At 49.7% G+C, this 27,565-nt stretch overlaps 1 protein-coding gene across 3 annotated transcripts in view; it reads left to right on the top strand.

Annotated features, from left to right (window-relative positions):
- The window catches only part of RHPN1 (rhophilin Rho GTPase binding protein 1), a 30,823-nt gene extending 5,867 nt beyond the window's left edge, over positions 1-24,956 (top strand). For 2 of the 3 annotated variants that reach the window (XM_075743179.1, XM_075743181.1), the window contains 14 exons: positions 4,873-4,991; positions 8,922-9,050; positions 11,626-11,701; positions 12,068-12,145; positions 13,180-13,304; positions 13,610-13,776; positions 14,355-14,542; positions 14,710-14,866; positions 16,953-17,072; positions 19,354-19,548; positions 19,843-19,919; positions 21,127-21,273; positions 22,422-22,580; positions 22,915-24,956. In XM_075743179.1, coding sequence (XP_075599294.1) covers positions 4,873-4,991; positions 8,922-9,050; positions 11,626-11,701; positions 12,068-12,145; positions 13,180-13,304; positions 13,610-13,776; positions 14,355-14,542; positions 14,710-14,866; positions 16,953-17,072; positions 19,354-19,548; positions 19,843-19,919; positions 21,127-21,273; positions 22,422-22,580; positions 22,915-23,109 — 1,932 coding nt within the window. In that variant the 3' untranslated portion in view covers positions 23,110-24,956. The remainder of the gene's footprint in view (positions 1-4,872; positions 4,992-8,921; positions 9,051-11,625; positions 11,702-12,067; positions 12,146-13,179; positions 13,305-13,609; positions 13,777-14,354; positions 14,543-14,709; positions 14,867-16,952; positions 17,073-19,353; positions 19,549-19,842; positions 19,920-21,126; positions 21,274-22,421; positions 22,581-22,914) is intronic. The other variant, XM_075743180.1, reaches the window with a different exon arrangement.
- Positions 24,957-27,565: the final 2,609 nt, after the last annotated feature.

Genomic DNA, 27,565 nt, shown 5'->3' with positions numbered 1-27,565 from the left:
GCTTCTTAAGCACCCACTTTTACTCTCTGTTGATGTCCCTAGGTGCACCCCAAAGCCCAAGAGGCTGGTTGTATTAACACATCTTTCTTCTAACCTTAAAGAGTTGATCTCAAGAGCTTGTACAAAGAAGAATTAAGGAAGGAAAATCCCTTTTATAACTGAACAGTGGGTTTTGGTGGGTTTTCTCTATGCCTCCTGTATGTAAGGCATGCTTATATCTATCACTACTTACTTTAGAAACTGTGCTGTATTTTTTAGCTTTTGGTCACAACTTGAAGAGTACAGGCACAGGCAAAGCATTGGGTTCCTTTGAATGCAAGCTGTTGGATGATGGGCATGCTCTCCTCCTGACTCTATCTCCCCTATCTACCTTTTGATTTAAATATGGGGGTTTTTTTGCTTGTGATGGTGTTTCCTTTCATACCTAAGTTAACCTGGGCTAAACACCATATTCTGGAGCTGAATTTCCATCTTACTCCAAAATTTGTGAAATAATGTCACTTCTGAAATGCTCTAGGAGCAGCTGCAGACTAGACTTAGTTGTTCCCCATGGTGGCCTTAGCATAATGTTTATATTGATCTGTGCCAGCCAGGGAAGATGCTTTGGGACCAACAGCACATCCTCTTGAGCCGAGATGTGCTGCAATCCCATGGGTTACTGTAGTTAACCAACTTCATAAAGGGTGAGGAGGAAAGCAAGGTGCGGTGAGATCACATGGAGTCCCTAAGGGCAGCAAGTCTCAAGATCCTGACTCGACATCCTCACAAGACTTTGGTATTACATCAGGTGTTCCAATACCTGACTTTCCGGTACCTTTTTGCTGTTGGCTTAGAGTGGATGGGGATTGATATCTATCTCATTAAATCCGGTTGAGAAGACACCCAGTGTTCGTCCAAGTGGGGAAAAAAACCTTGCAGCTCTACAAATGGCTTAAGTGTCTCTTGAAGAGAGAAGTCTAGGCAAATCCAAATGCTGTGATGTCCTGGATGTTGTTGAGCTGTGTTTGGTCCCCAGCTGCATCATGTCTTGTAAGTGTTCCTGGAGGGCAGCTCCTTTGTGCCCTTGTGGAAAGATGAAGTGATTAACGATTATCAGTGCTGCTCTGTTTGCATGCTTGAGAGGGTTCTTGTTCATCAGCTTTGACACTCTGGTGACTTGAATTTTGCCTCTTGGTGTTGTCTCAAGCTGGGCATGGGAGAAGTGGGGAGCTGCCAAGCCAATTAGCTAAACCCTGTAATTGCTTTTGGAGTGAAGAAGTTTTAATGCTGTCTTTGAATATCTTGTAGAGTCATCATAGTGTTTCTCATGCTGCTCTGCATCTCACTTCTTTTCTTTCTTAGTTTCTCCTTGTCTTGCCTCCATGGACCTTCTCTGTAGTTTTGGATAGTCCTTCCACTTGTGCCTTTTCCATCATTTTTCACCTGCAGTTCCTCTGGCCTCCTGCCCATGTATTCAGGTAGTATTTACTCTTCTTCCCCCTGAAAACAAGTCTTAGAATCCTCTGACTGCTTTCAATCAAACCTTTGCAAGAAGTGGAGAGGTCTCAAAGGTGATGAAAGCTCCTGCAAGAAGAGCTGGAGGCAGAGAAGAGGTGCTTTCCACCTCCAAGAGTTGCTACTATGGCTGCTGAGTTTTGGGTAGATTTTTATGGCTTCAGAGGCAGAGAGAGGGGACCTGGATCCTGCTCACTTGTATGTGTTTGGGTTTATTTTGTTTGGGTATATTATGTTCCTCAGGGGTCATTACTGGAACTGGCACTGTTTGTCATCTTTGTCAGCAACATGGGCAGTGGGATCGAGTGTACCCTCAGCAAGTTTGCCAATGACACCAAGCTGTGCTGTGCAGTTGACACAGTGGAGGGAAGGGATGCCATCCAGAGGGACCTTGACAGATGTGTGACTCACATGCCATCCAGAGGGACCTGTGTGAACCACATGAAGTTCAACAAGGCCAAGTGCAAGGTCCTGCACGTGGCTCAGGGCAGTCCCAAGCACAACTACAGGCTGGGCAGAAGAATGGATTGAGAGCAGCCCTGAGGAGAAGGACTTGGGGGTGCTGGTGGGTTAAAACCTGGACATAACCAGGCAATTCATCCTTGCAGCCCAGAAAACCAACCAAAACCTGGGCTGCATCCAAAGTAGGGTGACCAGCATGTCGAGGGAGGGGATTCTGCCCCTCTACTCCCTGCCCCCCCCCCCACCCCCTTGAGTACTGCATCCCACTCTGTCTCAGGTCCCCAGGACAAGAAGGACATGAACCTGTTGGAGCGAGTCCAGGGGAGGCCACAATGATGATCTGAGGGCTGGAACACCTCTACTATGAAATCAACCTGAGAGAGTTGGGGTTGTTCAGCCTGGAGAAGGCTCCAGGGAAACCTTAGAGCACCTTCCAGTCCCTGCAGGGGCTACAGGAAAGCTGGAGAGGGACTGGTGACAAGGGCACGGAGTGATAGGACAAGGGGGAATGGCCTTAAACTGAAGGGGGGGAGATTGAGATTAGATGTTAGGAAGAAATCCTTCCCTGTGAGGGTGGTGAGGCACTGGCACAGGTTGCCCAGAGAAGCTGTGGATGTCCCCTCCCCAGAAGTGGTCAAGGCCAGGTTGGATGGGGCTTTGGGCAACCTGGTGGAGTGGAGGGTGTCCCTGCCCATGGCAGGGGGTTGGAACTAGATGATCTTTAAGGTCCCTTCCATTCTATGGTATTTGCATACACATTTGGCTTGTGTCTCTGGAGCTGACAAGCATAAACAGCTCTCATCTGTCAACCTGAGGGGCTGTTGAAATTTTAATAAGCACCACCTTGTCTTTGTGGCTTCTTCCCCCCCTTAGCTTTAATTTCCATATATAGGGTAATGTCTTGCACTGTATGAAGAAACATCATTGAAGGCACAATGTTTGTAATCAGGCTTTAATTAATAAAAGAAATACTTGTGCAATATCTTGGACTACATCTGCATGAGCAACTACTTTCTGGACATGAGTTTGGTGCTGTCTCCTTTGTGTTGAGAGCCTCTGGGTGCTCAGATTTGAGAAATGCCTGCATGGTTGGTTTTGGTTTTGTTTTTTTTTTTTTTTTTCCAAGGGCCATGTTCAGCTATGACCCAGCTGCTTCTTGCTGGATAAAATCTAGCTTGGTCCCTTGTTGGTCTCCATGGTGTGGGATTATTCATTCTTTTCCTTTTTCTTGCAATTTCTGGATTTTTTCCCTGGGGAGCCAATGGTGTGTGCAGGATGGGTGGGTTCCCCAGGGCAAATCTAGAATTGGGATTTCTGGATCAGCCTTTCTTGTATTTGCATCTGATCCAAGATTTGTGCAGCTCTTGGGGTGTTTTCCTTAATGTCCCACTTAATTGCTTTTCCAGAATAATCGTGACCTCCTGCTTCCAGCTTATTCCTTCAGTAATTTCAACAAATTCATAGATTACTGTAAAGCACTAAGCCTGCAGATTTATGGACCAGATGGAGGGGACTCATTCCTCAGTCTTCAACGTACCAATTAGGAGCTCAAATCTTTCACTTAAATGAAAATGGCGATGCTAATCCCAGACCCTTTTCAAATGGGGCACCACTTAGTGGACCTTAAATACAAGAAGTTAATTGTCAGAAAGCTGAAGTCCATGAAAATACAAAATTTTCCATTCCCCACTTACTAATCAAAGCTGGTATCTTTTTCTTTTTTGAGCAAGGATTTCCTTTTTTCCTTTCCTACTTCCCAATAAAAATCAAATAATTTGTTAGAAGTAAGCTTTCCCCAGAGTAGTACTAGGAGAGGTAACCAAGTGTTGCCCTGGCTTCTTGGATTTGAGACTGTTGCAACCCATCATGAATGATGAGGTGAGATCTGGTAAAGCCCTCTGAGATCTCTACATGGAAGAAATTAGCTGAGAAAGTGTTTTGGGTAGTGTTGGAGATCTGTAGAGTCTCTTGGGTGGCAAAACCCCTTCTTGATGTGGAGGCAAGAGGTCTACCAGCAGCGATGGAGATATAGCCATGTGGAGCAGAGTAAGGCTGATGTGCATAGCGAATGGAGGTTTTCCAAGAGGGTGAAATGATGGCTTTGGGTAATTTCAGTGCTACAGTGGATCTTTATGATCTTGGAGGGATCAAAGCCTGTGCTTTGTGCTGGTATAAGAAAAGCAGGGTTGGAGGTCTCCATCCTCTTAAACTGCCCAGCCTTGTGCCCTCCCAAACAGTTTTGGTTTTGTTTTTTTACCCAGGGGTCTTTCAGAGGCTCACTTCATCCATCTGAACCTCTCCTCGCACAATGGAAATCATCTCTGCTTGGGCAGAGCTCTTGTGGCCCTGGATTCAGAGACCCTTCTCATGGCAACCTCTTTGCCTGGGGCATCCCATAATAACCTCTTGCCCCTGCGAGACAGAGATATTGCTGTCTGTTATTTCCTGAAGTTGGAGACTAAACGTGTTTCCCTGTCTGCAGAAAGTCTGACCCAAAGCCAAGGAAGGAGGCAGGGATGGAATTAATTTACTGCTGTGCGCGACTCACTTCTCCGCCCCCGTGAACTCTTGACTCGCTGCCTGTGCTCAATCCCCTATAGCCGGCAGGAGATGGGACCGCTTATAGACATAGGGTCACATCTGTTCCTGAGCTTGAGGGTTATATTGAGCTCATCTGCAGCCCCCTGGGTCTTGTCTGTGGATGGTGAGACCCTAAGAAGATGCTTAGTTCCTGTATCCCTTCGCTGTTGTATTTGGGAAGCCTTTTCTGAATAGCTTAGAAAATAAATTGCTGTAAGCAATGTGTGGTATGAAATAATAAAACTTTTATTTTAAGTGCAATGCCAGGCTCTGAAAGTGCTGTTTTAATCCCAAAATGATGGGTTTTTTTGACAAGACCCTGCCCCTCTCTCTCAGCAGGGCTGCGACCCCTTCGCCCAGACCCAGCGCAGCAAACTGCAGCATCGTCGGGCACGGATTAACCAACAGATCAACAAGGAGATGAGGATGCGAGCGGGAGCAGAAAACCTCTTCAGGTGAGTTCTGGTCCAGGAAGGTGGAAATATGGTCTTGATGTCTATGTTGGGAGTTTGCTCAGTCTTCCCTTGACTTTGCAGCATTCATCCTAGAAATGCCTGTCTGCTATTCGGTGGAATGCTGATGCTATGTATTTTAATGAAAAAAAATCATCACTTTCATGTCCTGGAAGCCTGGTACAAAGCAAGGTGTGAGCAGATGAAATAACGAGAATAAATGTTGAACTGAGATTGAGCTTGGGTTTCAGTATCTCCTGCCTGATACCCCCAGAAAGTGGGTTAAATCCAGTTTTAGTTCCAAAAATCCCCATCCCAGGGCTTCTACCAGAGCAGAATCTGAAAATTCAGGTACATCTTTGCAGATGGGTACAGTCTGGTGGCTCTTCATCCTGTTGGGGAGATGCGTTTATGGGATGGCACCTTTGCATGGCTTTCAGATTGCAACTGGTCCAGTGCAAGTAGAGCCAGTGCATTACTGCTTTCCCCTGTAGAGTGTTCGTGATGTAATCATGATGCAATAGCACGATTTTTGCAGCTCTTTTATCTTTTTTTAACCTGAGGATGACCTTTTTTGTAGCTCTTGTGTGAATCTCATGTTCCTGTAGTGATATTGGAGCACATGTGGTCCCAGTTGGGTGGGTCTGTTAATAGAAGAAAATATCATAAAGCTGCCCTAAAATAGCTTTTTTTGGCATATTTTGCCAGTTTGATTTTTTTTTTCCCCCCAATAAAATAAGATTGACTTTTCACTTCGAACTTGAATGATTTAACATCAGTGGTGTATGCATGTGGAAGAAGAAAGTAATAGTTGCTCTGCTGAACTATAGCAAGAAATGGTTGGTTTGTTTTTTTTTAATTCGTGGACAAGGACAGCACATCTTCCCCGGGGGGGGTGAGGTTACAGCCCCCATACCCTGCTGCTTCAACCAGGCTGCCATGCCTCATCTAATTAAAAAAAGACCATGAAATCCCCACGTGTGCTGCCCCACGTGATTCTCTTTTATTATAAAAAAAATAAAGGGAAATGTGCTGGCTCAGCAGAAACGTGCCTGGCCGCAATTTTGGTGCAAACAGCGGGAATCGGAGCCGTGTGCAGGGGAGTGAGCAAAAATGTGATGCAAAACACATCTTAATTACTTGGCCAGGGAAATGCACTGATGGGGCTCTTTTTTGTTTGCTGGATCAGCAGTTTGAATGTCTTTTGGTAGCAGCTGCTTTTTTCCCCTCCCACAAGTCCACTTTGCAGCTGAGTAATAATGTGAGTTTCTGGGCACTACGGTGCTCAGAGCTTGTGAAACACGGGAAATCTGGGGGGGGGGGGGAAACTCAAGCTTGTGCCTGAAATTAAAGGCTGAGGGGAGGGTGTTATGTTGTAAGTCTAAAGGTTATTGCTTAAAAATTATAGTTGCATGGAGAAACTTCCTTTGCATCTCTCTATGCCAGTGCTAAATGCAAATGGAAAAAAGCGGTGGGTTGCCCAGCCTGGAGCAGAGTTTGCAGCTGAACTTTCTGGCTTTTGCCTCTGAGGGGAGGGGGGAAACAACACCCTGAACCCAACTCTCAATGCTTTAAAAAAAAAAAAAAAAAAAAAAAAAAATCTCTTGAACTGTTCTGTTCAGCATATCGGTCTCCTTTCCTGGAGTGGTTGCCATGAATGGTGTGTTGGAAAAAATGCACATGGTGTTTGCTCAGTGGCGTTAAGAGAGTTTGTTTGCTGGATAAATAAATGGGCAGAGGCGGCGGAAACCTTTTCCTTTCTTGTTCAAATACTGGGGCTGAGCAAAGCAATTGGGGAGATAAAAGTGTCACCAATAAACCGGTTTCTTAAAAAGAAATAATTAAAAAATCAGTAATGTTTGTTTGGTGTTAGCTAAGCAAACAGCTGAGAACTTCACTGAGGAGGTTGATGGAGACACATAGGCTCTGCGTGCTCATACAGAAATCAGTGCCTGCCCTGGACAAGTAGTACAAAATGCCTCCAGTGCAGGTTTGCTCACAGAAATGATCAAGTGCTCCCCTTAATTGCTTCTGTGAGAGATACTGTGCTCTTAATTGCTGCATGTAGTACTTGCAGAGTTTAAACTGAAGTGCCCTGAAGTGACATTGGGTTTTAAAACCTTAACCCGGTGACAAGTCCTGGAAAAACTTACACGTGCGTGCAAAATCCTGCAGAGCAAAATCGGGCTTTGCAGGGTGATGCATCCTTTCTGCTGCGGAGCACAGGTGAAAGCGCTAGTCAGAAATGTATTGTGTATATGGAAATGTTACCCTGCTGTTGCTGGGTTGCAAATCAGCATGTCAGCTATTGGTAATATGAGAAATTTTAAAAAAAAAAAAAAGATATTGTTACCAGCTGGGAGCAAGAAGGGGAAACTCTTTAATTCATATTGGAAGAAAATTGTAGTGATAGCAGTGATGCACCTAGGTCCTGGAGGTGTTGTGATGCATTCAGGACTGAAATAGTGAATAAATACTGGTTTATATCAAAAGAGGGTGATTACTGTGCTAATCTTTATGGAGAATTGCAGAAATGCTGAAGGATGTTTAAATGGAAGCGGCTGTGCCGATCTTTTTGGACCTGCTGTGGTTTTGCTTTGTTTGTTTAAAATTAAGAAATGCATTGGTCTTGGGAAATCCCAGCAAAGGGGAATCAGGGGAGGAGATACTAAAGGACCACCATCTTAAAAGAAAAACAGCATAACTCCTCCTGCCCTGAGCCAGGTCAGAGCAAAGGCCCCTGAAGGATGCCATCCACAAAAAAAACCCAGAAGTCAAAGGCAACGTGTTCTACAAAAGCTGGGGGAAAGCGGTGCCCTGGCTGAGCAGAGCTTGTGCATGTGTTGTTTTTCCTGGAGCCCGGTGTCATTTAGCAAGAGCAGCCAGAACCCCTTTCAGCCACCGACTGCATGCTGTCAGCTCTGGGTTATCTCTCCCTGCTTTCCTTCAGAGCAGATAAGAAGGGTATAAGCAGCCTGGGAGCTTGTCCTGCTGGGAGCAGGCAGCTAAAATCAATCCTTGGTGTTTACATCTCCTGACGTGCATGAGCAGGGAAGGGAGGGCAGGGTCCAGCACTACTAATGGGCGAGCACAGCAAGCCTCTTCTCTTGCCAGAAGGGTTATTTGCACCCAAAAAGAAATTTTTCTTCTCAAACCCAACTATAAAGCAGTTTTGTTTGATGTGGCCGATCACTTTGAGTGCTTATAGCCAAATCTGAAGCTGCACTGGAGTTAGGAGCATGGATGGGCAAGGGGGAGGTTGGTCTGGGGAAGAATTAGCAGGCTCATCTGAGCAGGGTGCAACACTGTAATGAGTTTTGCCTGACCTCTGCCTCCATGGCACAGTGGTCTGGATGATCTGGCTTCTCTAGTCCTGAAAGGCTGAGAGAGTTGGGGTTGTTCAGCCTAGAGAAGAGGAGGCTCCGGGGAGACCTTATTGTGGCCTTTCAAAACTTAAAGGGAGCTTATAAGAAAGATGGGGACAGACTTTTCAGCAGGGCCTGTAGTGATAGGACAAGGGGTTAATGTTTTTAAACTAAAAGAGAGAGATTCAGACTAGATATAAGAAAGAGATTTTTAACAATGAGGGTGGTGAAACACTGACACAGATTGCCCAGAGAGGTGGTTGCCCCATCCCTGGAAACATTCAAGGTCAGGTTGGACGGGGCTCTGAGCAACACAGTCTGGTTGAAGATGTCCCTGCTTATTGCAGGGGGGTTGGACTAGATGAGCTTTAAAGGTCCCTTCCACCTGGAACCATTCAATGCTCATATGCAGAGCAAGAGGCACGGTTCTGCGGGAGGGTTTGAACGGATGCATGTGCTATTGCATGGCTGGATAATTTAATCTCTCTTTATCAGTGCCGCTAAGCGTTGATAAATAAAGGCATTGATGAAATGCAAGAGGTTTGATCTACATGCTGTTGTCTTGCAGGGCCACCAGTAACCACAAGGTCAAAGAGACGGTTGCCCTGGAGCTGAGCTACGTGAACTCCAACCTGCAGCTGCTGAAGGAGGAGCTGGAGGAGCTGAACAGCAGCATGGACGTCTACCAGAACGACAGGTACGCTGGGTGGCCGAGCCAGCCAGGCAGCTGCCTGCAGCGTGGGAAGAGCAACTTGCTCAGTTGGGATTTTATTATTATTTCATTTTTGCTTTTTCTGGGAGCAAGGCTGCATCTCACCTTGTACCCGTTATTCTGTTTCCCTGCTCCGCACGGGGACTGGCCCTCTGGCAGGGACCACAAGGTGGAGGTTGGAGAATAGGGGAAGACTTGGGCATGGGCCAGATTTGCCGGAAACGGTTTTTCACCCTGGGAACATCCATGTTTCATCTGTAGAGCTGCAAGCAGAGCAAGCTCAACAGCTTTTCCTGGCAGATACTTAGGAAGCATTTGGGGATGGATGGTGCCTTCTCTGGACACTGATGTCCCAAAGCAGGAGGACGAAGTCAGAAACAACCGTCTCCCCATGCATCATCCCCCTTTCCTGAGCATCCCACCAGAGCATGAATTTTTTCAAGCAGGTGAAATAGGGTATTTAGCAGAAGAAATTAAAAGCACAGCTGCTTAGGTGTCCAACCTCCTGTTCTGGCTGTTCCCTGAGTGCATTATTCACTGGTTTCTTTTCCCATCAAGGGTATTAAGTTAGTTCCTCTCTTTCTGAGGTTAGACCTTTTGTTAATTGTAAATGCTCTGTCGCTTTGAAACGCTTACCTAGCCACCTCAGGCTTGACTCACCGGAGCAGTAATCCTAGCACGCTCGCCAGCAGCAAACCAACGTGCCAGGGCGGCTTGGGTAGTGCCATTTTGCTGGGTGAGAAAAGCAGAAATGCCTGAGGCAGAAAAGACCGGAGATGCTGCAGCAACATGGGAGCTACTGCTGCTGCTTCCCTTCCTGAGATGGATGGGTGGATGGCGTACATCCATACACGTGCTTCTCCCGGCATCAGGTCTTCTTCAGGGGGGAGGATTGCTGTGCTGCTGGGGACAGAGAGGTGCAAAGAGCAGGAGAGCATCAGTGATTCCATCCTGCAGGTTGCTGCAATGATATTAAATGTAAAACCAGGATGATCTGTGTTAGGGTCGCAGGGTCTCCTATGGGGAGAAAGCCAAGGGAGCCCATATCTCCACTATGCTTGGGTGTCTGCTTGCAGTCTCTGAATGTAATCCTGGATATTGGTGGTGCTGCTTCTCTGCTAGAGGGCCTACCCTAGAAGAGATGGTCTTGCCCATGTTGCAGGCATCCTCCCCAAGCTCTTCCCTGTCAGGGATGCTCGGCTTTTCCAACCTGCTGCTCATTTGCCCTGGTTGAAAAAGAAAACGGCAATAGCAGCAACCCCAAAACCCTGCCCAGGCCAAACAAAAGTGCCTTTGTTTGCTCTGGGCATTGAATTCAAGTGGAAATCTTAGGGAAGGAGCGATAATGGCTTTTCTGCACTAATTATAGCTCTTGAAGCTGTTTATTCAGTATGAACAGATGGAAATGTGGGTGCAACCTCCCTGCCCTGCTCCCCAGGTTTCTGCAACTTCCTTTGCCTCTTTTCCTCCATGGACTAATGAGTAATGTGCTAAGAAGTTATCAGCGCTTTCTGGAGGTAACGAGAGGGGGCTGTTCTGCAAACCTGGGCTGGTGAGGGCTTGATCCTGCCCAACCCACTTCCCATTTCTCGCTCTACCAAACCCTACTTATCTCTTTAAACTGATCCCCTCGGAGGCCAAGGCTCTGGGGATGCAGTAACGTGGCTTGGTGCCAGGGTTGGGTACCTCCTCGAAGGATAGATGGGTATTGGGGAAAGTTTTTGCGGGGCTGACGTGAGCTGCGCGTACCACCATGGATTCTCATTCCCCGTCTCTGGATACAGCAGTTGAATGATGGGTCCAGCTTTGGGGCTCTTTGCAAAACAGCTGTAACTTTCTGTGTGCTCCAGGCTCTACTGCTGGTACAGAACATTTCTTTAATTCTTGGCAGCAGAAAAATAAAAAAAAGGGATTAAATCCCTCAAAAGATGGTCCTTCATGGCTGTCATCCTGCACTGCTTCTTCCTCGGTGCTGCCCAACTGCCCTGTATTAATGTTGAAACACAAAACCACTCCCCAGCTGGGTGTTCCCAGAGTCATTGTCATCTTCAGCGTTTTACATTATCGAACGGGCTCTGCAATAAGAGCTGTTATTAGGCTGCTTTTAATAGAGATAGAAAATTTCTATCAGGCACAGCGCTGCAGCCCAGGCGAGTCCTTATCAGCACTGAAGCCCAGATTAGCACGTAGGAGTGGGTGAATCCGTGACCTGTGCTCGCATCACGCCCGGTTCCCAAGGGCTGGTAATGAAAGCAGCTTTGTTACCGGAGCCTGTTTTGTTGTTATTGTACTTGTTATAGAGAGGGAAGCAGAAGTGGGAGGAATAAGGGTGATGGTTTCAGGTTATTTTCTGCACACCCCTCCTCTCGCACTGCCCTTCCCAATATCACATTGGGAAGAGCATCCTTCTGCTGTGCAGAGTCGAGTCCTTTTCTAGTTTTACCTTTAGTAGGAGCAGCACAAGCCCAGGGTAAAGAGCTGATTCATTTTAGTCCTTGACATGCAGGGTCTCTCCAAGGCTTTTAAACCAACCACCAAATAGTTTGCTGTCTTCTTCCAGCGAGTCCATCAGCGTCCCTATGATCCCTTTGGGCCTGAAGGAGACGAAGGAGCTGGATTTGCTGGTACCGCTGAAGGTGAGCATCACGGTTTTGCACACTCAATGCAAAGAAGGGGAACGACCATGCACTTTGGGTACAGTTGGGTGCTGCAGAGGAGAAGCTGCAGTGGCTGCAGAATGTCTTCTGTTTTGGAACAGTTGCAAAAAAAAATGTTATGGGGACGAGCTGGACTTAAAAGATGAGAAAGTGGGAGATGAGGCTCTGGAGATGTTGGAGAGCAAAAGCCAGGCAGGGGAGAACATGGTTTTTCCTGGCACAGGTTTCCTTGCAGAGAGAGCTTGCAAATTGCCTATATAGAATCGCCCAAAGTCACCCTTAAATCTTGAATATCTGTTTCCAAGGGTGAATTGAGGGTGTCTTTTCTCTTGTTTCCCCATCCAGGATCTCATCAGTGAACACTATGGAGAGGACGGAATCTTGTTTGAAAAGGAAATCAAAGAGTTTATGGAGCTGCGGCAGGTCAGTGTCCCTCGATTTGCAAAGTCTTGCTTTGGTTTGTCCAGAAACACTCGTTGGAGGTGCCATGTTTTCTTCTGGGATCCCCCCCGTCCTTCCTCCAAACCTCACCCTTCTCTTTGTGTCCCGAGGTGCAGGATTACCCCAGCTTTGGTTCATAGGTTACAAAATATTGCAGACCGTTCAGTAATTGTTTTGTTTCCCCATCTTAACACCCTGCTAACCTAGAACTGAACAGCAATAAAAGCTATAATGCAATCTATTACTGGTTTATGAATATTAGTTCACCCTTGGCATGGCTAAATGACTGTTCTCTCTCCAGCTAGTGCTTGGAGAAGAGGAAATATAAAGCAATCTGGTAGAGGTGAATTTTTTCCTTTCCTATGAAACAGCTGTCATAAGTAACTTCAAGTTTTGCCTTGCTGTGAAGCTTTGATCTAGGAGAGCAGAAAGAAAGAGGCTTGCTCAAGCCCTTGAGAAGGGCCTGACCCTGCTCTTCAGGCTGTGGGAGAGGAGCCCTGCAAAGCCAGAAGCTGGGAAAAACCCTGTGGTTAAAACTAGGCTTTAGGAGAGCTCTGACCGTCCTCCCTGTGTCAGGTCAAAAGCTCAAGGGCTTTTTTATTAAGAGGAAAAAAAAAAATCCTATTTCTTCTCTAGCACTTATTTCAGTAGACTTTGCATGAGTTTCTCTCTCTAAAAAAAAAAAATAATTTAAAAAAAATCCCAGGTTGGTTTAGGCCAGTGTTGCCATCAGCACAGCTCCCAGGCTGCTGGCTCCAGATCTGGGTGCCCCAGCACTGAATTGGTGTCTCCCTGACCTTTCTCATAGCTGAACCTGTGCCGGAGGGCTGCTGCACAGCCTCTCATCCGCTACTGATCTAATCCTATTGATCATATTGATCTGATCCTATAGATTTAATAACTCAGGCGGAGTTTCTCCCCCCCGCTGGGCTGGGGGGAGCTCCATAAATCCAATGTTTCCTTCCCATTTTCCCCTCTCTCTTCCCACCCACATGTCTCCTCTCCTGTCCCTGCAGGCGATGCGCACCCCGAGTCGCAATGAAGCTGGTCTCGAGCTCTTGATGGAGTATTACAACCAGCTCTACTTCCTTGACAGTCGTTTCTTTCCTCCCACCAAAAGCCTGGGTGTCTTCTTCCACTGGTTGGTGCAGCTTTCCCCATCCCACCTGGGGCATTGCCAGTGGGGAGGGAGCTGGGGCCGAGCTTCCACGGCAGGATTGCTGTTTCGCCAGCAAAGCCGGGGCTGGTGGACACGGGGAGCTGGGTTTGCTGTTGCCCTGGGTGGGTTAATTAGGGGAGGCAGGGGAAAGCGTGTGCCCCACGGGGATCAGCCAGGATGGAAACAGTGTCTGCAAGCCCACACAGAGTGCTGAAAACCCTCCAGGCTCCCTGCATCCGTAGGTGAAGACCTGGGGATGGTCAGCTGTTGACTCTTCCCTTCCCCAGGTACGACTCCCTGACGGGGGTCCCATCCCACCAGCGAGCACTGGCCTTCGAAAAGGGCAGTGTGCTCTTCAACATCGGAGCCCTGCACACCCAGATTGGAGCGCGGCAGGACCGTGCATCCCTGCCGGGACTCAACCAGGCCATTGATGCCTTTCAGAAGGCAGCTGGTACGTGGGTTCACTGCTTTCCTGGCTCCCTGGGGCGTGCAGGTGGCATTTCCACAGGATGGGAGTAATCCTCATGAGTGCAAGAAGGGGAGGGAGCAGTCATGGGAAGAGGGATGAGGACAGGGCATCTCTGAGGGAACAGGAACCAGGTGTGCATTGGCACCACACTGCTTCTGTGGGTTATGAAGAGGAGCTGGGATGACCCAAAGGGGGTGCATCACCATCTCTCCTCTCCCTAGCTGAGACATCCCAGCTAGGGGAGGAGAGCTGGGAGATGTCCCAGCTAGGGAGAGAGGAGAGGTGCTGATCCATCTGCAAACAGTTGGGGGGAAAAAAGGGACCATGGGACTGTGATCACCCAGGGCTTTGGAGAAGAAAGCTGTGGGCACAAGGATGATTTAGATAGCGAGGGAGGGACCTCTGACCTTTTTACCCACCTGTTAAGGTGAGATATTTGATGTGCAAGCTGGGTTGGTGGCTCTTCTGCTGTGCTGCTGGTGGGGAAACCTTTGTGGTCCAAAAGTCTGACCCTCCTGCTTACAAGCCCAGCGGCTACTTGGAACTTTTCCCTCATGCAGGTGCCTTTAACTACTTGAAGGAAAACTTCTCCAACGCTCCCAGCCTGGATATGAGCGCAGCCTCCTTGAACATGCTGGTGCGGCTGATGATTGCCCAGGTCCAGGAGTGTGTCTTTGAGAAGATGACCTTGCTGCGTGCCCAGCACGACTTCCTCGCCCGGCTGCAGCTCGCCCAGGAGGCGGCAAGGGTGAGTACCTTGGGGACAAGAGGACTTGGTGGGGCTGTCACCACTGGAGAGGCTCTTTCTGTGATCGACAGAACCCCTCGGAGAGGACAACCTCCTGTCACTGTCTCTTGATGGATGTCCAACATCCCAGCCCATGGCTTAGCAGCTTGTCTCTTGACACCCCACAGGTGGAAGATGTCTACTCGCTGGTGCACCAGACAATGACCCAGGCCCACGTGAAGGATTATGTTCCCTTCTCTTGGATCACCATGGTCCATGTCAAGTCAGAGCATTTCAAAGCTCTCTCGCACTACTTCGCTGCCATTGCTCTCTGTGACTGCCCCGGTGAGTGTTATAGCTCGGAGGCAGCTGCCTGCTCAGCAAGTGCTGGCTCCACATCGTAGCCTGGTGTTTGGGAGGGAATGCAAAAAAAAGAGGTGAAGGGATGTAAGCGCAGGGTAGATGGAAACACAGCCTTAAAGTTTTTGAGATATTCTGAGCTGTTGATCTCACTTAGTGACTCAGCGTTTCATGCACAGAGTAGATTTCCCCCATATTTCTGGTTTGCAAAGTTCTTCCAAGAAGGTGAGCAAAAAAGGTGCTGTAGGGATGTCACATGCTGTCCCCTTTGGGGCTAGGTGGGTAAATGGGGGGGTCAGCTGCCTGCTGACCACATGTGTCCTGGTGTCCTCAGCCAGGCATCCTCCAGAGGCACCCCAGTCCATGAGATAGGCAGGCTGGGGGCTTCAAAAAATAAAACAAAACCAGGATATCACTGGACAAACTAGTTTGGGCTACTTGAATTTAATTGCCAGCCTTGTGGCCAGCTGCCCTGGGCATCCCAGGGTGGTGAGGTGCTGGCAGCAGGGTACGCCTGGCTGTGCCTGAGCTGGGCTTATGTGGCTCTGAGGAGCCAGCTGGAGTACGGACGTGGGATGCAACCCATGATCTCCATCTGCACCATCGCTGACACCCATGCAAGCAATTTTGGGTCAGGCAGAGGATTTGGGGGTGGGCAGCCGACGCACACTGTGACCTGTGGTGCTGACCCATCACTTGGTGGGGTGGCTGAGGGACTTCTTGGGGGATGGTTGCTGAAAGCATTGCTGTGCCAGTGATGGCTGCCAGACTGTCCCAGTATCCGCCCCCACTCCGGAGCCTGCCCAGAATCTTGCTGCCGGGCTTGTGCCGCGTGGGCGTTGCGGAAGCAGGATTGAGCAAGGAGAGCTGCTGGGGCAGAGACGGGAGAGACTGGGGTACCGTGAGGCTGGAGCAGCTTAAAGACAGAAACGATAGAGGATGGTGATGAGGCTGGGTTTGTCTGGGGTTGCAAGGGACAGGGCAAACCTTTCCCCTAAAGTTTTGAGACTGTTTGCCTGGCCTAATAACCCTAAGTGCTGAGGGAAACACAAATCTGCAGGAGTTGCCTAGTTTGGGTGTTTGGGGATTTTTTTTTCTCTATCTAGAGCATGCTGTTGAGATCTCACATGCCTGCTTGCTGCCTCTTGCTGACCCCCTTGTTCAGAATAACAAATCTTTTGCTCCCATAACCAGCTGGCAATAAACTCCTTATGCTGCAGTTAAATCCCCCACGGATGCTGGCATGGAGAGGGTTGGCACAGGGAGAGCCAACCCTGGAGCTGCCGGTTCCCAGCCTGCTGGGTGCCTATGCTCGGGTTGCTCACAGGGCTTTGAGATCTAACGTTCAGACCAGCAAGTCCACAAGGCTCCCTGGAGCCCTCTTGGTTCCTTCCTATCACACCCTGTGCCCCAGCAAGGAAGCTGCTATCCAACCTTGAGCTCCCTGTGAGCCAAAGGGGATGAGGAACAGCTTTGGCTGGACATAAGGGTGTAAAAATCATGTGTACAGAGCCCAGTGCAGTGCTTGGAGGGCCTGTGCAAGCTCTATCCATCTCTGTTTCTCCATCGAAGAACCCCTTTGGTTGGACCGCAAGCTCTCTGCCCATGCAGGGGTCCCAGGCACAGCAAGGAGGGCTCATCTCCCAAATTACACTTTAATCTGTCCAGATTTTGTGCATTAGTTGTTGTGACTTGGCTCTATGTCACTAACTACCAGGTGGGGAAAACCCAGGGCTCTTGATTTCCAATCCTGCTTCAAGATTGGACAAAGGGAGAGGAGGAGGCAAAAGAGTCAGATATTTGTGCTCTGCACAAGACAAACCCTGCACTTAGCTTCAAAGCCTGGTGCAGCCTTGAGTGTGACAACTCATTCCTCTCCCCATCAGTGATGTCTTGGTGGTCGTTGCAGGCTGTGGTTGGGTGAGAGGAAGCTGCTGCTGAAATTACTTGGGCTACGTGAAGGTGGATGTGCCTTCCTGGTCCCCTTGTCCCCACCACCGTGGGGATCCGGGTGGCCAAACAGTGGCCTGACTTATCTGTAAGCCCATCCCCACCCATTTATTTCACACAGTGGCATCTGATGCTGAACTACCAGAGCAGGAGAAGGCTTTTATCCAGTTCCACATCACCATGCCAGAGGGACCATCACTCCGCACCCTGCTGCAGGACCCTGAGGAGAGGAGGAAGCTGGGTAAGCACATCAGTGGGGGCAAAGCCCCCAGTTCTTGTGATGAAACCTCGATGCACAGGCAATGAGCCCCATTGTAACCCTATCTGTGTAGGCATGGTCTCCATGAAGGTGTGTGATGAGCTGTTGGGGGGATCTCTCCATGCAAAGACACCTTTTGGGGGGCTTTCTTTGGAAAGAGTCTCTCCTGGGAAGGCAGGAAGGTGTCACAGTTCCCTATTAGGGTGTTGAAGACCAACTCATGGTACTTGCACCGACCTGTCCCGCTGAGTTTGACAGTAAAACCTCGAGCACTGAGGTGTCCTGAGCCAGGTAATGTCACCCAGTGCAGCATGGAGAAATCCACAGGGACATTGAGATCCTGGAAGTTCCTTGGCTTAGGCTTGCTGCTGACTTGGCTTGATGACAAGAAGACACAGCAGATGCCAGGGGGTGGCTTTTTTAGCTGGATCAGAAAGCTTGGGAGACGAGCTTCCTCCCATGCAGATTTTCAACTTCAGGGGAAAAACAGAGTGTTGCTTATTCAGCTGAAGTCATGTTTTGGCAGCCCCTCCCCAACAAGGCCGCAACAAGAGCAAGCTCAGCGCCCTGATTTTGGGGTGTCATCTCCTGTTTGCCTCCCCCACGAGCTGCCTCCTGGTGCTCTTTCCCTTCATTGCACACGTGTGAGAGGAGACAACTCCCACCAGGAATCAGTTTGTCACGTTGACAGCCCCAGCAAAGTCTTCCTGGCTGCTGGGCCAGATTTCACTGCCGGGGATGGGAGGTGGAGGACATGCATGAGGAGACTCTTTAAATGAACCCCAAAGCCAGAGTGTTATGGTAACACCACCCCAACACCCTCAGCTGCTGCCATCCATTTTCCTGATTTGCATCAACCCCGCTCCCAGCTCTGCCTGCTCTTTTTGGGGTGAACGAGGTCCCCTCAACATCTGCTGGTGAAGAATAAGTATGCAGATGCCAGCCTCAGTTCTGGTTTTGGTTTACAGCAAGGGAAGAAACTTGCAACATTAAAACCATCTCCCTGAAAGGCTATTTTTTTCCCCCTTCCCTTGTCTCCTAGTCTTATAACGTTATGTTTTATCAGACGTGGTATGTTCCACCATCCTCAATAGAGTAGAGCCACGAGCTTGCACAACTTCTATGCTTGACCTCTTTTCCCAGTGATCTCTTGGAAATAATGGGAGTTAATGATATTCATAGAATCATATTCAATGAAACAAAGTTGTTTTCTTGCCTATGGATGGGGCTGACCGGGTGCTTTGAAAAAATATGATAGATTGCATTTGATACAGTTATTTTGGAGAGTCTCTTCCTCTCTGGTTTCCATCCAGCCTCAATGTATTTCCTCAATTGTGACTTCTCATGGCGAAACTCAGAGGTCTTCAGGCCACTGGCTGTGGTCCTCTTAAGTCTGGAGGAAGCTCAGACGATCTCCCTGGGTTATGTTGCCACCATGTGTCCTAAAACTGGAAATGCTACAGGCACACGTGTTTCTATGATACGTGTGTGTATATATATATAGAGAGAGAGAGAGAGCGAGAGAGAGCTTTTTTGGTAGTTTAGCATTGGATACGGGTATCTTGGTTGCAGTCTCTTCAAAAAGGATGTTTACATCGATATTCATGGCTCGTCGTGATTTCATCTCTTCTGGCCATTTTTCGGCTGCTCTGTTTCCACGAGGGTGGAAACACGTTGAAGGCAAGTTGAGAGGAGCAAAGCAAGAGCAGATGCTGAAGAGGGTGGAAAGCAGGACCTGCAGGGCAAGGAGAAGGCTTTGCTTAGCCTAGAAAAGAGGAAGACGTGTTGCGTCTTCCTGAAGCTAAAGCGCTGTCGCCAGGAGGACAGGGCTCAATTGTCCTCTGTGGCCCCCCCCACCCCGGGGGATGCAAGGCGATGGAGAGAAGTTAATTTGTGAAGGAGATTGAGGTTAAGCATTAGGAGGGACTTCGGGGGCGGTGCAACGTGGTGGCTGCTCCTTCACCGACAGTTTTTCGGGAACATCTGCCAGCTCTGCCGCCGGCGCTAGGGGAGTGAAGTAGGTCACCCTTCAAGGTCCCTTCCCAGCCCTACATCAGGGGCTTGAGCTGACGGCTGGGACCTACTCCATTTAGCGCACGTTGAATGCCTGGCAGGCTGCGAACGTGACTGGGCTGTCCCTGAGTCACGTCGGGCGACACAGTCGCAGAGGCTGCTGTCATCCGTGGGCAGCCGAGCGAGCGGAGAGGGAACGGCAGTGGCGGGGCTGCTCCGGTTGGGCTGCGATCTCTCTGCTCCCTTGCAGGTAAAGCTCATCTGAAGAAAGCCATCATGAAGCACGAGGAAGCGATGAGGATCCACGGGTTGTGCAAGATCCTGCGAAAGATGGATATCCTTCAGGAGGTCCTCTCTTTTGCCCACAAACGCTCGCTGAGCAAATACTCGGAAATCGACCACGAGGAGGACTTCTTCGAAACAGGAGATGCCCCAGACATTCACCGTAAGTGGGGGGTTTTTCGGGGGTGCTGCTGGGGAGGGCATTTGTAGCAGGTTGCATGGGGTGGGCAAACTCCGCGGTGAGTTTATGGCATGTCGCTGTGGACCAGAGCTCCCTACACAGCGGCGGAGCATCACAGGGGGGAGTGGGGGCTCTGGGCTGCATGTCCAGCAGCTGCCCGAGCAGGTCCCAGCTCTTATGGGTCTCACCGTTCCTCCTCAGGGAGCACGATGTAGATGCAGCAGCAGCTGCAATTACCTGACCCTGGCATATATGCTTTTCTCTCCCTACCATTAGCCAAAACGCACCAGAAACCAGAGATAAAATCCCCCAACTTCTCCCAGGTGAAGGTGACTGACCTCTTCCACAGGCTGGTATGTACTGCTATGGGATGGAGGGTGTCCCATGGGAGCAGATGTCTCCTCCTCTTCCCCTGCGTGCTCTGTTTGCCTAGCTTCCTCCCCGCGGCCTCTTCTCCCACTCCCAGTGCAGACGCTGTGCTCGCGGGCAGCTCTCCGAGGAGAACAAGCTGCCTCCTTGCAGGCAGGGACCTGTGCAGGAGGAGGGGTGGGAGGGCGCAGATCTGTCTCTGCAAGACCTAAATGGGTCGCAAAGCTCCTCTGGCGCATGAGAGAGCGGGCACAGGCATTTTGGGTGGGCTTCACCCAAGAAGGATCAAAGGGACCCTTTAGTGGAAGCTTTTTAGGACAGCTGGGAAGCACTAGGAAAATCCCACCAGACCTTTACCCCTACATTCCTTAGGCTTACAGGGTCTTGGGGAGCAGAGCTGAGCTTCAGGGCTGCTGTGGGACCCAACTGGGCTGTCCCTGTCTCCCAGGCACCCCAAGGGCTGCATAGCACCCCAGGGAGAGCTTGGGCATCTCTGGTTTTGAACAGCTCCAGGGCAGGCAGGTATATCCTGCTCCTGTGGCATAGGAAAGTAGGAGGAAGATAGGAAAATAGGAAAGATTTGGGAGGGATCTGACCCTGAAGAGGTGACCTGTCCCACCGCCTCACACCCTGCTGCTGGACCATCCCAGCCGGGCTGCATCTGCTAGAGCCAGGCTGTGATGAAAAATCTCAACCCCCATTGTCCTTCCTTGGCTGATGGGTTTTATTTCCTGAAGAGGGGAATTAAGGAGCCAGCTCTGTCCACTGGAGCTTTCTGTTTCGTTTGCTCCAGGATTGTAGTGTCTAAACTGATGCCAGCTTGCTGACCGTGCCTTGCAGGAGTGGGGCAGTGCTTGTGAGGATGTCCAGACCTAAGCTCTGGGCAGAGGGTTGGACCAGAGACATCCCCAGGTCCTTCCCAACCTGCACGAGACTGCTACTGCTCACAAACCCAGAGTCTGACATGAGCTTTTTAAGCACCTCTAGCTTTATAGTGCATAAATCTGTATTTTGGGGCATGCAGGCAGGGTAGAACACTCGGCAGGCTCAAAATTGCATCACTGAAGAAATGCAAAAGACAGGCTTTCTTGATCTGCCTCTTCCCCATCAGTGGGTGTTTTCGAGGTTGCACATCCCTAGGGAGTTGTTCTTGCACCAAAAGGTGCTTTCCATGTTTCTACCTTACCCCAGGGGCCCCTCTCGGTTTTCTCGGCCAAAAACAAGTGGTATCCTGTGCGGAGAGTCCACCTCATGAGAGGAGAGAATGGTTTTGGGTTCACGCTGAGAGGAGACTCCCCCGTCCTCATCGCCGGTGTCATCCCAGGGGGTTGCGCTGCCGTGAGTACCCCAGGCCCTCACTGGCCCCCTGAGGATGCTGGAAGTGGGGGGGTCAGGGGTTGCCTCGAGCGGTATTGGGTTGTTTTTATGTCTTAACGCTCAATTGTATGACTTGATAACTCCATTGGTGTGCTCAGGCCAAGATTCATCCCTGCCGGATCTCAGCCCAGGGCTTACAGATGGGTGTCATAAAAGAATTGTTTTGGGGTTTTTGTTTTTTTACTTTTTAGGAGACAGCTAAGGGAAAAATATGGAGGTTAGCTTAGTTTTTAACTGCTGGCAGCTTCTCTTTGGCAAGCACCCAGCTCCCTTCTCTCCCATTTTGGGATGTGACAGTGGATGGAACAAGATGGCAAGTCTGAAACGCGAGTTATCTCAGTGCAAACTCACTGTATGGGCTTTCTGATGTATCAGGGGCAGCTGTTTTCCAGCAGAAGCTTGCTGGAGCATCATGGTGGGATGCCTGAAAAGTTTCCCCCCTCCCTCAGCACTGCTCAGCATTAACCCTGCCATTCAGAGCCCAGCATCTCTGTAACAACATGCTCCTTAGCAGCAGGATCACATCCCTTTTTGGGAGACTAAAATCTTCTTAAGGACTACATCTGGTCCATATCTGATGCTGTCCCCACAGCCCCAGGCTGGCACATGCTTTTCTTCAAGCACATCAAGAATGTTGTTGATGCCTTGATGAATGAAGGATGTGCGCAGGACCTTGCTGAGCCTGCTCCGTTTCTCAAGGATTGAGACTTGCAATAATTTTTTTTTTTTTTTTTCTGGAGATCTGCAGCATTTAACCTTTATTGAAGAGTCAGAGCTGGATGCACTTTTTGCAAGGCTGCAAAAATTCATGAGGCTGGGAGTTTATAGCGTGCTGGATGTCAAGTGTGGCCATTGCTAGCAGCTGCAAAAGAAATCCTTAGTCTGTAGAGCATCCCATTTTTGTGTGCACGCTGCAAAGCAGGTGTAAAATCTTTAGGATGATGAAATCATCGTCTGTCTTGTGCTGTAGGTGGAGGGTGGACCCCAACCCTCCCTGTGGCCTGTATCTCTGCAGGATTGGGACCTAGGGGCTTGGGTGGACAGTGAGAAAATCTCGTGCAGCAGCATCCATGAGCTCATACATGTGCATTTTCTCTCTTCCCCCACAGGAAGCTGGGCTGAAGGAGGGAGACTACATCATCTCAGTGAATGGCAAGGACTGCAAGTGGTCTAAGCATGCCGAGGTGGTACAGCTGCTGAAGAGCACTGGGGAGGAGGGAGTGGAAATCGGTGTGATAACCCTGCAGGGCTCAGAGGGACCAAAAGCTGTAAGTCTTATCCAAAGCTGTAGGTGAGGAACTGCAGCTCAGGGAGGGGAGAGGCTGGCTGTGGTCTGCTTAAATGAGAGTCTGCGCTGTCTCCAGTGTGGCAGTTTTGTTTACAGCTGGCTTGGTAAATGTGAAGCAGGATTTCCAGGGATGAAAAGCTTTGTTCTTTCACTCAGCCTCAAGCCAGGCACCGAAGCAGGCAGCTCCATGTGGGGCAGAGGTTCCCCGGTGTCCTGCTCCCTGGCTGGAGGTGCGGGACTGAAGCCAGGCACCGTGTTTGCAGCCCAGATGCCACCCTGGCTTCACACCCCTCTCTGCTCCCCTTCCCAAACAGGCGGACAAGAAGGCAGCGGCGATGTCCTCGGGCAGTGGGCTGCTGAAAAGCAACAAGGAGAACAGCCGAAAGAGCCTGATGAACAACAAGAGCGCCAGCACACTGCTGGTCTGGAGCAAGAAGAGCAAGCGGAGCAAGAAGAGCACCTACGGCATCCCCTTCACCGCGGTGGGAGACAACGAGGCCATGTACTGAAGCGGCAGCCGGGCTAGGTCGTGTCCCGTGAGCTCCAGGGCTGGCTGCCCATGAACCCTCACAAGCCACGGTGTCCTGTTCGGGCTGCACTGGTGTCGGTGCTGTAAGGACCCCCCCGCCCCGGGGATGTGCCGCTGGTCGGATCCTCTCCGAAGAGGCAAGCACAGTACCGGACTCCTCCATCTCCCATGTTAAATGATCCTCAGCTAAACAATACGGGGAAACACTGATGTATTTTAAATTTTTAATATTTTTGGTTTTGCTCTTAAGGGGTCGGGGGGAGCTGTGCTTCGGTATAAAGCAGGGACTGGTTTGTGTCTTCTGCTCGGTGTGAGGAGCAGCCAACCAAGCCCCAGCCATTAAAGCAAAAGCTGTAACCTTCTTTAGCGTCTCCTAGGCTTTCTCTGCAAGGTAGAAGATGGCACCGCTGCCGCTGCTCGCCAAGAGCTGCTGGTAGAGCCGAATTGTTCAGCAGCTCCAGCTGGAGGTCACCGTCAACTCCCCTTTTTCGTGAGAGGGGATAGCGTGGGCATCAATGACTCGTGGTGACCCCATGATGGGGTGCAGCACTGGGCTGTGCATCTCTGCCACGGTAGAGGTTAGGGATGTCCCAGTGAAATGAGTTGAAGTTAGGATGGGTTTGACCATTTCTTAGTGCTTTTTGGTTGGTTTTGGTTGTGGTTGTTTTTTTTTAATGAGCAACCAGGTCAGCCCAGCAAAAGCAGCCCAGCTGCACAGCCTGCTGCTTTGGAAGAAAAGGGAAAGACTTAACATGCATTTGTTGTCTCGCTTTTTTTTTTTAATCAGTAGAGGTGGATTGCCCTAAATATGTGAGTAGATTAATAGCTAAGAACCTTGGGTTTTTTTCTTGGTATGAGATTAAAATTCCAGGAAGATAGCTCCTCCAGATTATTAAACTACTAAATTTGTGCTAGTATTGGATCTTGCACACGTTGCTAATACCCTAACACTGTGCTGTCAGCATTCGTACCCGAGCTGGGCTGATGGATACATGCATCTTGGTAATTGTACTGGAAATGCTGGGAGACTCCGAATACGCACTTAGATATATTGGCAAAATTTTCTCAATCCCATTTCTGCCTTGTGCATTATTTTTCTGAAGGCTAAAGAGCTGTCTAGTCTTCAGTGCTTGGATGATCTTGGTAGGTATAAAATACCCTTCAGAGATGCAATTGTATTTTTGTACTTTTTAAGTCGTGAGAAATTTGTAGCGGTAGTTTAATGAAGTGAACGCGCGCTGGCAGCGGGATATTGTCATGAGAGCATCCCCCCGGGGTTGTACCGTGACTTCTTCTAGGTGGGTCAGTGCCCACGTGCCAAGCTTTCACCCCTGTTTTTATTTAAGCAGAACTAAAGGAAGGCTTCTAACTCTGCATTAGTGACCAAGAGGCCTCTCTGTAGACGGAGACATCATCAGACTAGATTACAGATCCGGCTGCCACCATGAGGCCATCTGGTGCAGCCAGATTTTCTACGTAATCTTGCCAGCTGCTTGGCGCGGGAGTGGTAAGGAAGGGGGTAGGTTCACAGGAAAGGCCACCTTGCCATTAAAGCATTCCAGCAACGTCTTCCCCCGATCCTAAATGTGTTGCTGACACAGACGTCTCCGAGCTGGAGATGTATTTATTTAGAAGAAGCGTACACAAGCGGCGAGCCTGCGCGTCGCGTTTCCACCCTCATCACCCAACTCCTCCGTTGGTGGAGGGGTTGCGTTTTTGTGCGAGTGGGATAATTTCCCTAACACCGGTGGTTTTGGTTGTTTTTTTTTTTTTTAATTTGTACATGGACTCTTACCTTTTATGGATTAAAAAGCACTGATTGGAAAACACTTTGTAGCATGCATCTCTGTTGCGAATTACAGGTGGGACTGGCTACACTAGCTGTGGAGGGGAACAAGCCCTGGTTGACTTAGGAAAGGGTCAGTTTTGGGTCATTTTTACATAAAACTAGAGCTGTTGAGGTTAGAAGACATCATTTGGCTCTAGTGCAACCTGATCCAAGACAAACCAAGCTCCTAAGCATCCAGATTGGTCCAACAGCCCTTGGTGAGCAATCATCTCCATCTCCAGCATGGTGTAATGGGAGCTGGTGGCTTTATCACATGAGTTATTTCATGGCAGTAATGCAGGAGGTGGAGAGCAGGGCTCAGGTTGGATCCCTTGGGGACTTTTCTCCTGGAAAAAAAAAAAAAAAACAAAATCATTCAAGAATGATCATCTTTGCTTCACGCTATGTGTTTCGATCTGCTGGTTTTGGGTTTCCAAGGGGGTTTCCAACAACGTTTTCCAAACCCATTGTTTTTGGAAGAGCACATCAGTGGGACAAAGGTATCACTCGTGCTGGAGGACCTCATTGGTAGCTGGTAAGCAGCAAAGCCTTGACATGAGACCCCCTCCCTCTATTTTTCCCTTGGAGATCTGTGTATCACTGGACCCTACCTCCCCACCATCTTGGGAGGGTGACCAAGCCCATGGCTGTGGGGCTGGACCATGGGTCCTGGCAGTTGGATGAATCCCTCACTCAGGGAGTGTGCGCCCCATGCACCCCATGGGTGGTTAAAGGACAGAGTTACTCCTCTTCAGAGAGGCAGAGGTGGGTTTAAACCCCCTTAGGTGGGAATGAACCAGGGTCAGTGCTTTCAACGTTGGGTTAATATATAAAAACTTGGTAGGGAATCACTTTTTCTCCTGTCTACCAAGCCAGGGTTAAAATGGATCTGACTTTATTATTTTTTTTGTATATATTTTTGTAATTTAAGATGTTTCTCCTTTCATCAGACCTCCTGCACCCAGCACCCTGACAAGTTTTTTAAGCCACCCACAGTAAGTTGTTCTGCTGCAGTAGATCCTTTTCCCACCTACGTTCAGTGGATGTGGGAAACTCGTGACTCCAGAGCTGGGATCACCTCCCTCTCTGATGACATGTTTTCAGATGAGATGTGTGCTCCATCAGCAAGAGCCTGGTGTTCCCTCCCTCTTTGCTGAGGGGCTGTAGAGCTGAATCCCTCCATGCTTGTCTTCTCCATCTGGACCTGGAGGTGGAGGGGTCATAGAATCATGGAATGGTTTGGGTTGGAAGGGACCTTAAAGATCATCTAGTTCCAACCACCCTGCCATGGGCAAGGACACCCTCCACTAGCCCAGGTTGCCCAAAGCCCCATCCAACCTGGCCTTGAACACTGCCAGGGAGCCAGGGGCATCCACAGCTCTGGGCAACCTGTTCCAGTGCCTCACCACCCTCACGGGGAAGAATTTCTTCCTAATATCTAATCTCAATCTCCCCTCCTTCAGGCTAAGACCATTCCCCCTTGTCCTGTCCCTCCCTGCCCTTGTCACCAGTCCCTCTCCAGCTTTCCTGTAGCCCCTTTAGGGACTGGAAGGGGCTCTAAGGTCTCCCCACAGCCTTCTCTTCTCCAGGCAGAACCACCCCAACTCTCTCAGCCTGTCTCCATAGCAGAGGTGCTCCAGCCCTCGCATCATCTCCGTGGCCTCCTCTGGACTCGCTCCAACAGCTCCTGTAGGATCCTGGGGGCGGGGGGGCAACATGGGTAGAAAGCATAAGAACCGTTACCAAAATAGCTTTACAGTAACTAAGATGAGGTCTCTCCAACCTCTCTCCCTGTGGAGAGGAGCTCCAGGTGGGCTCAGGAGCTGAGGCCATGCACAGGGCTCCTCAGTCCAGGTGTCCTAGGCTGGGACCAGCTAATGTCACTCTTAGGAGCATCTTATGACCAGAGAGCAGATTCCAAGAGGGTTTTTTAATCCCTTCTTGATTTCTAGGGCCCTTGAGACAGAAAACAGTGGTGCCTGCCATTCTGGAAACCCCATCAGGGAGAGTCCAACAAACCCACGGGGGCTCAGCCGAGTTTCCTGCCTTTGAGGTTGAATTTTTCCTCCTCTCGGAGCTTCACGCTCAATAATAAAAATCACCCAGCCCATATATCAGCCTTTCTAGTGTGGTGGGAAGGTGTTTTGATTTTCCCCTCCATTAAGTACACAACAGCTCTCTTAATAGAAGATACCTGCGGTGTCGGGAGCTGCGGCAGTGCTCCTGCCTCCTCGCTTCACGGCTCGTTGGCATCGTAACCCGTAATGGCTCCTCTGGAGCTGTCTCTGGCTACAAATTAATGCTCCTGCCTGTCCCTGGGGACAGCAGAAGAAAAGCAGTTACTGGGTTGAGGGCCCTCAGCCCTGGTGTGGTTTGGTGCTGGGACACTGCCCCTGTGCAAGAGGCTCTCACTGCTTGCTACGCTGACTTTGCAATTTGTTGGTGGGATCAGGCCCTTCAGTAGCACCTGGTGCTGCTTTCAAACAGTCCTGGGCCGGGAGCAGATCAGTGGGGTCATCTCAGGAGGAGGATGGGGCAGAGCAGATTTTCTCCTGTTCCTAGGAAGGGGAGTGATGCTGTGCCCGCTTGGTCCCCTGTCCAGTGCTCA

Source organism: Balearica regulorum, chromosome 2 (genome assembly GCF_011004875.1).
Source record: "Balearica regulorum gibbericeps isolate bBalReg1 chromosome 2, bBalReg1.pri, whole genome shotgun sequence".
NCBI lineage: Eukaryota > Metazoa > Chordata > Aves > Gruiformes > Gruidae > Balearica > Balearica regulorum.
This window is presented reverse-complemented; position numbering and strand designations above follow the sequence as displayed.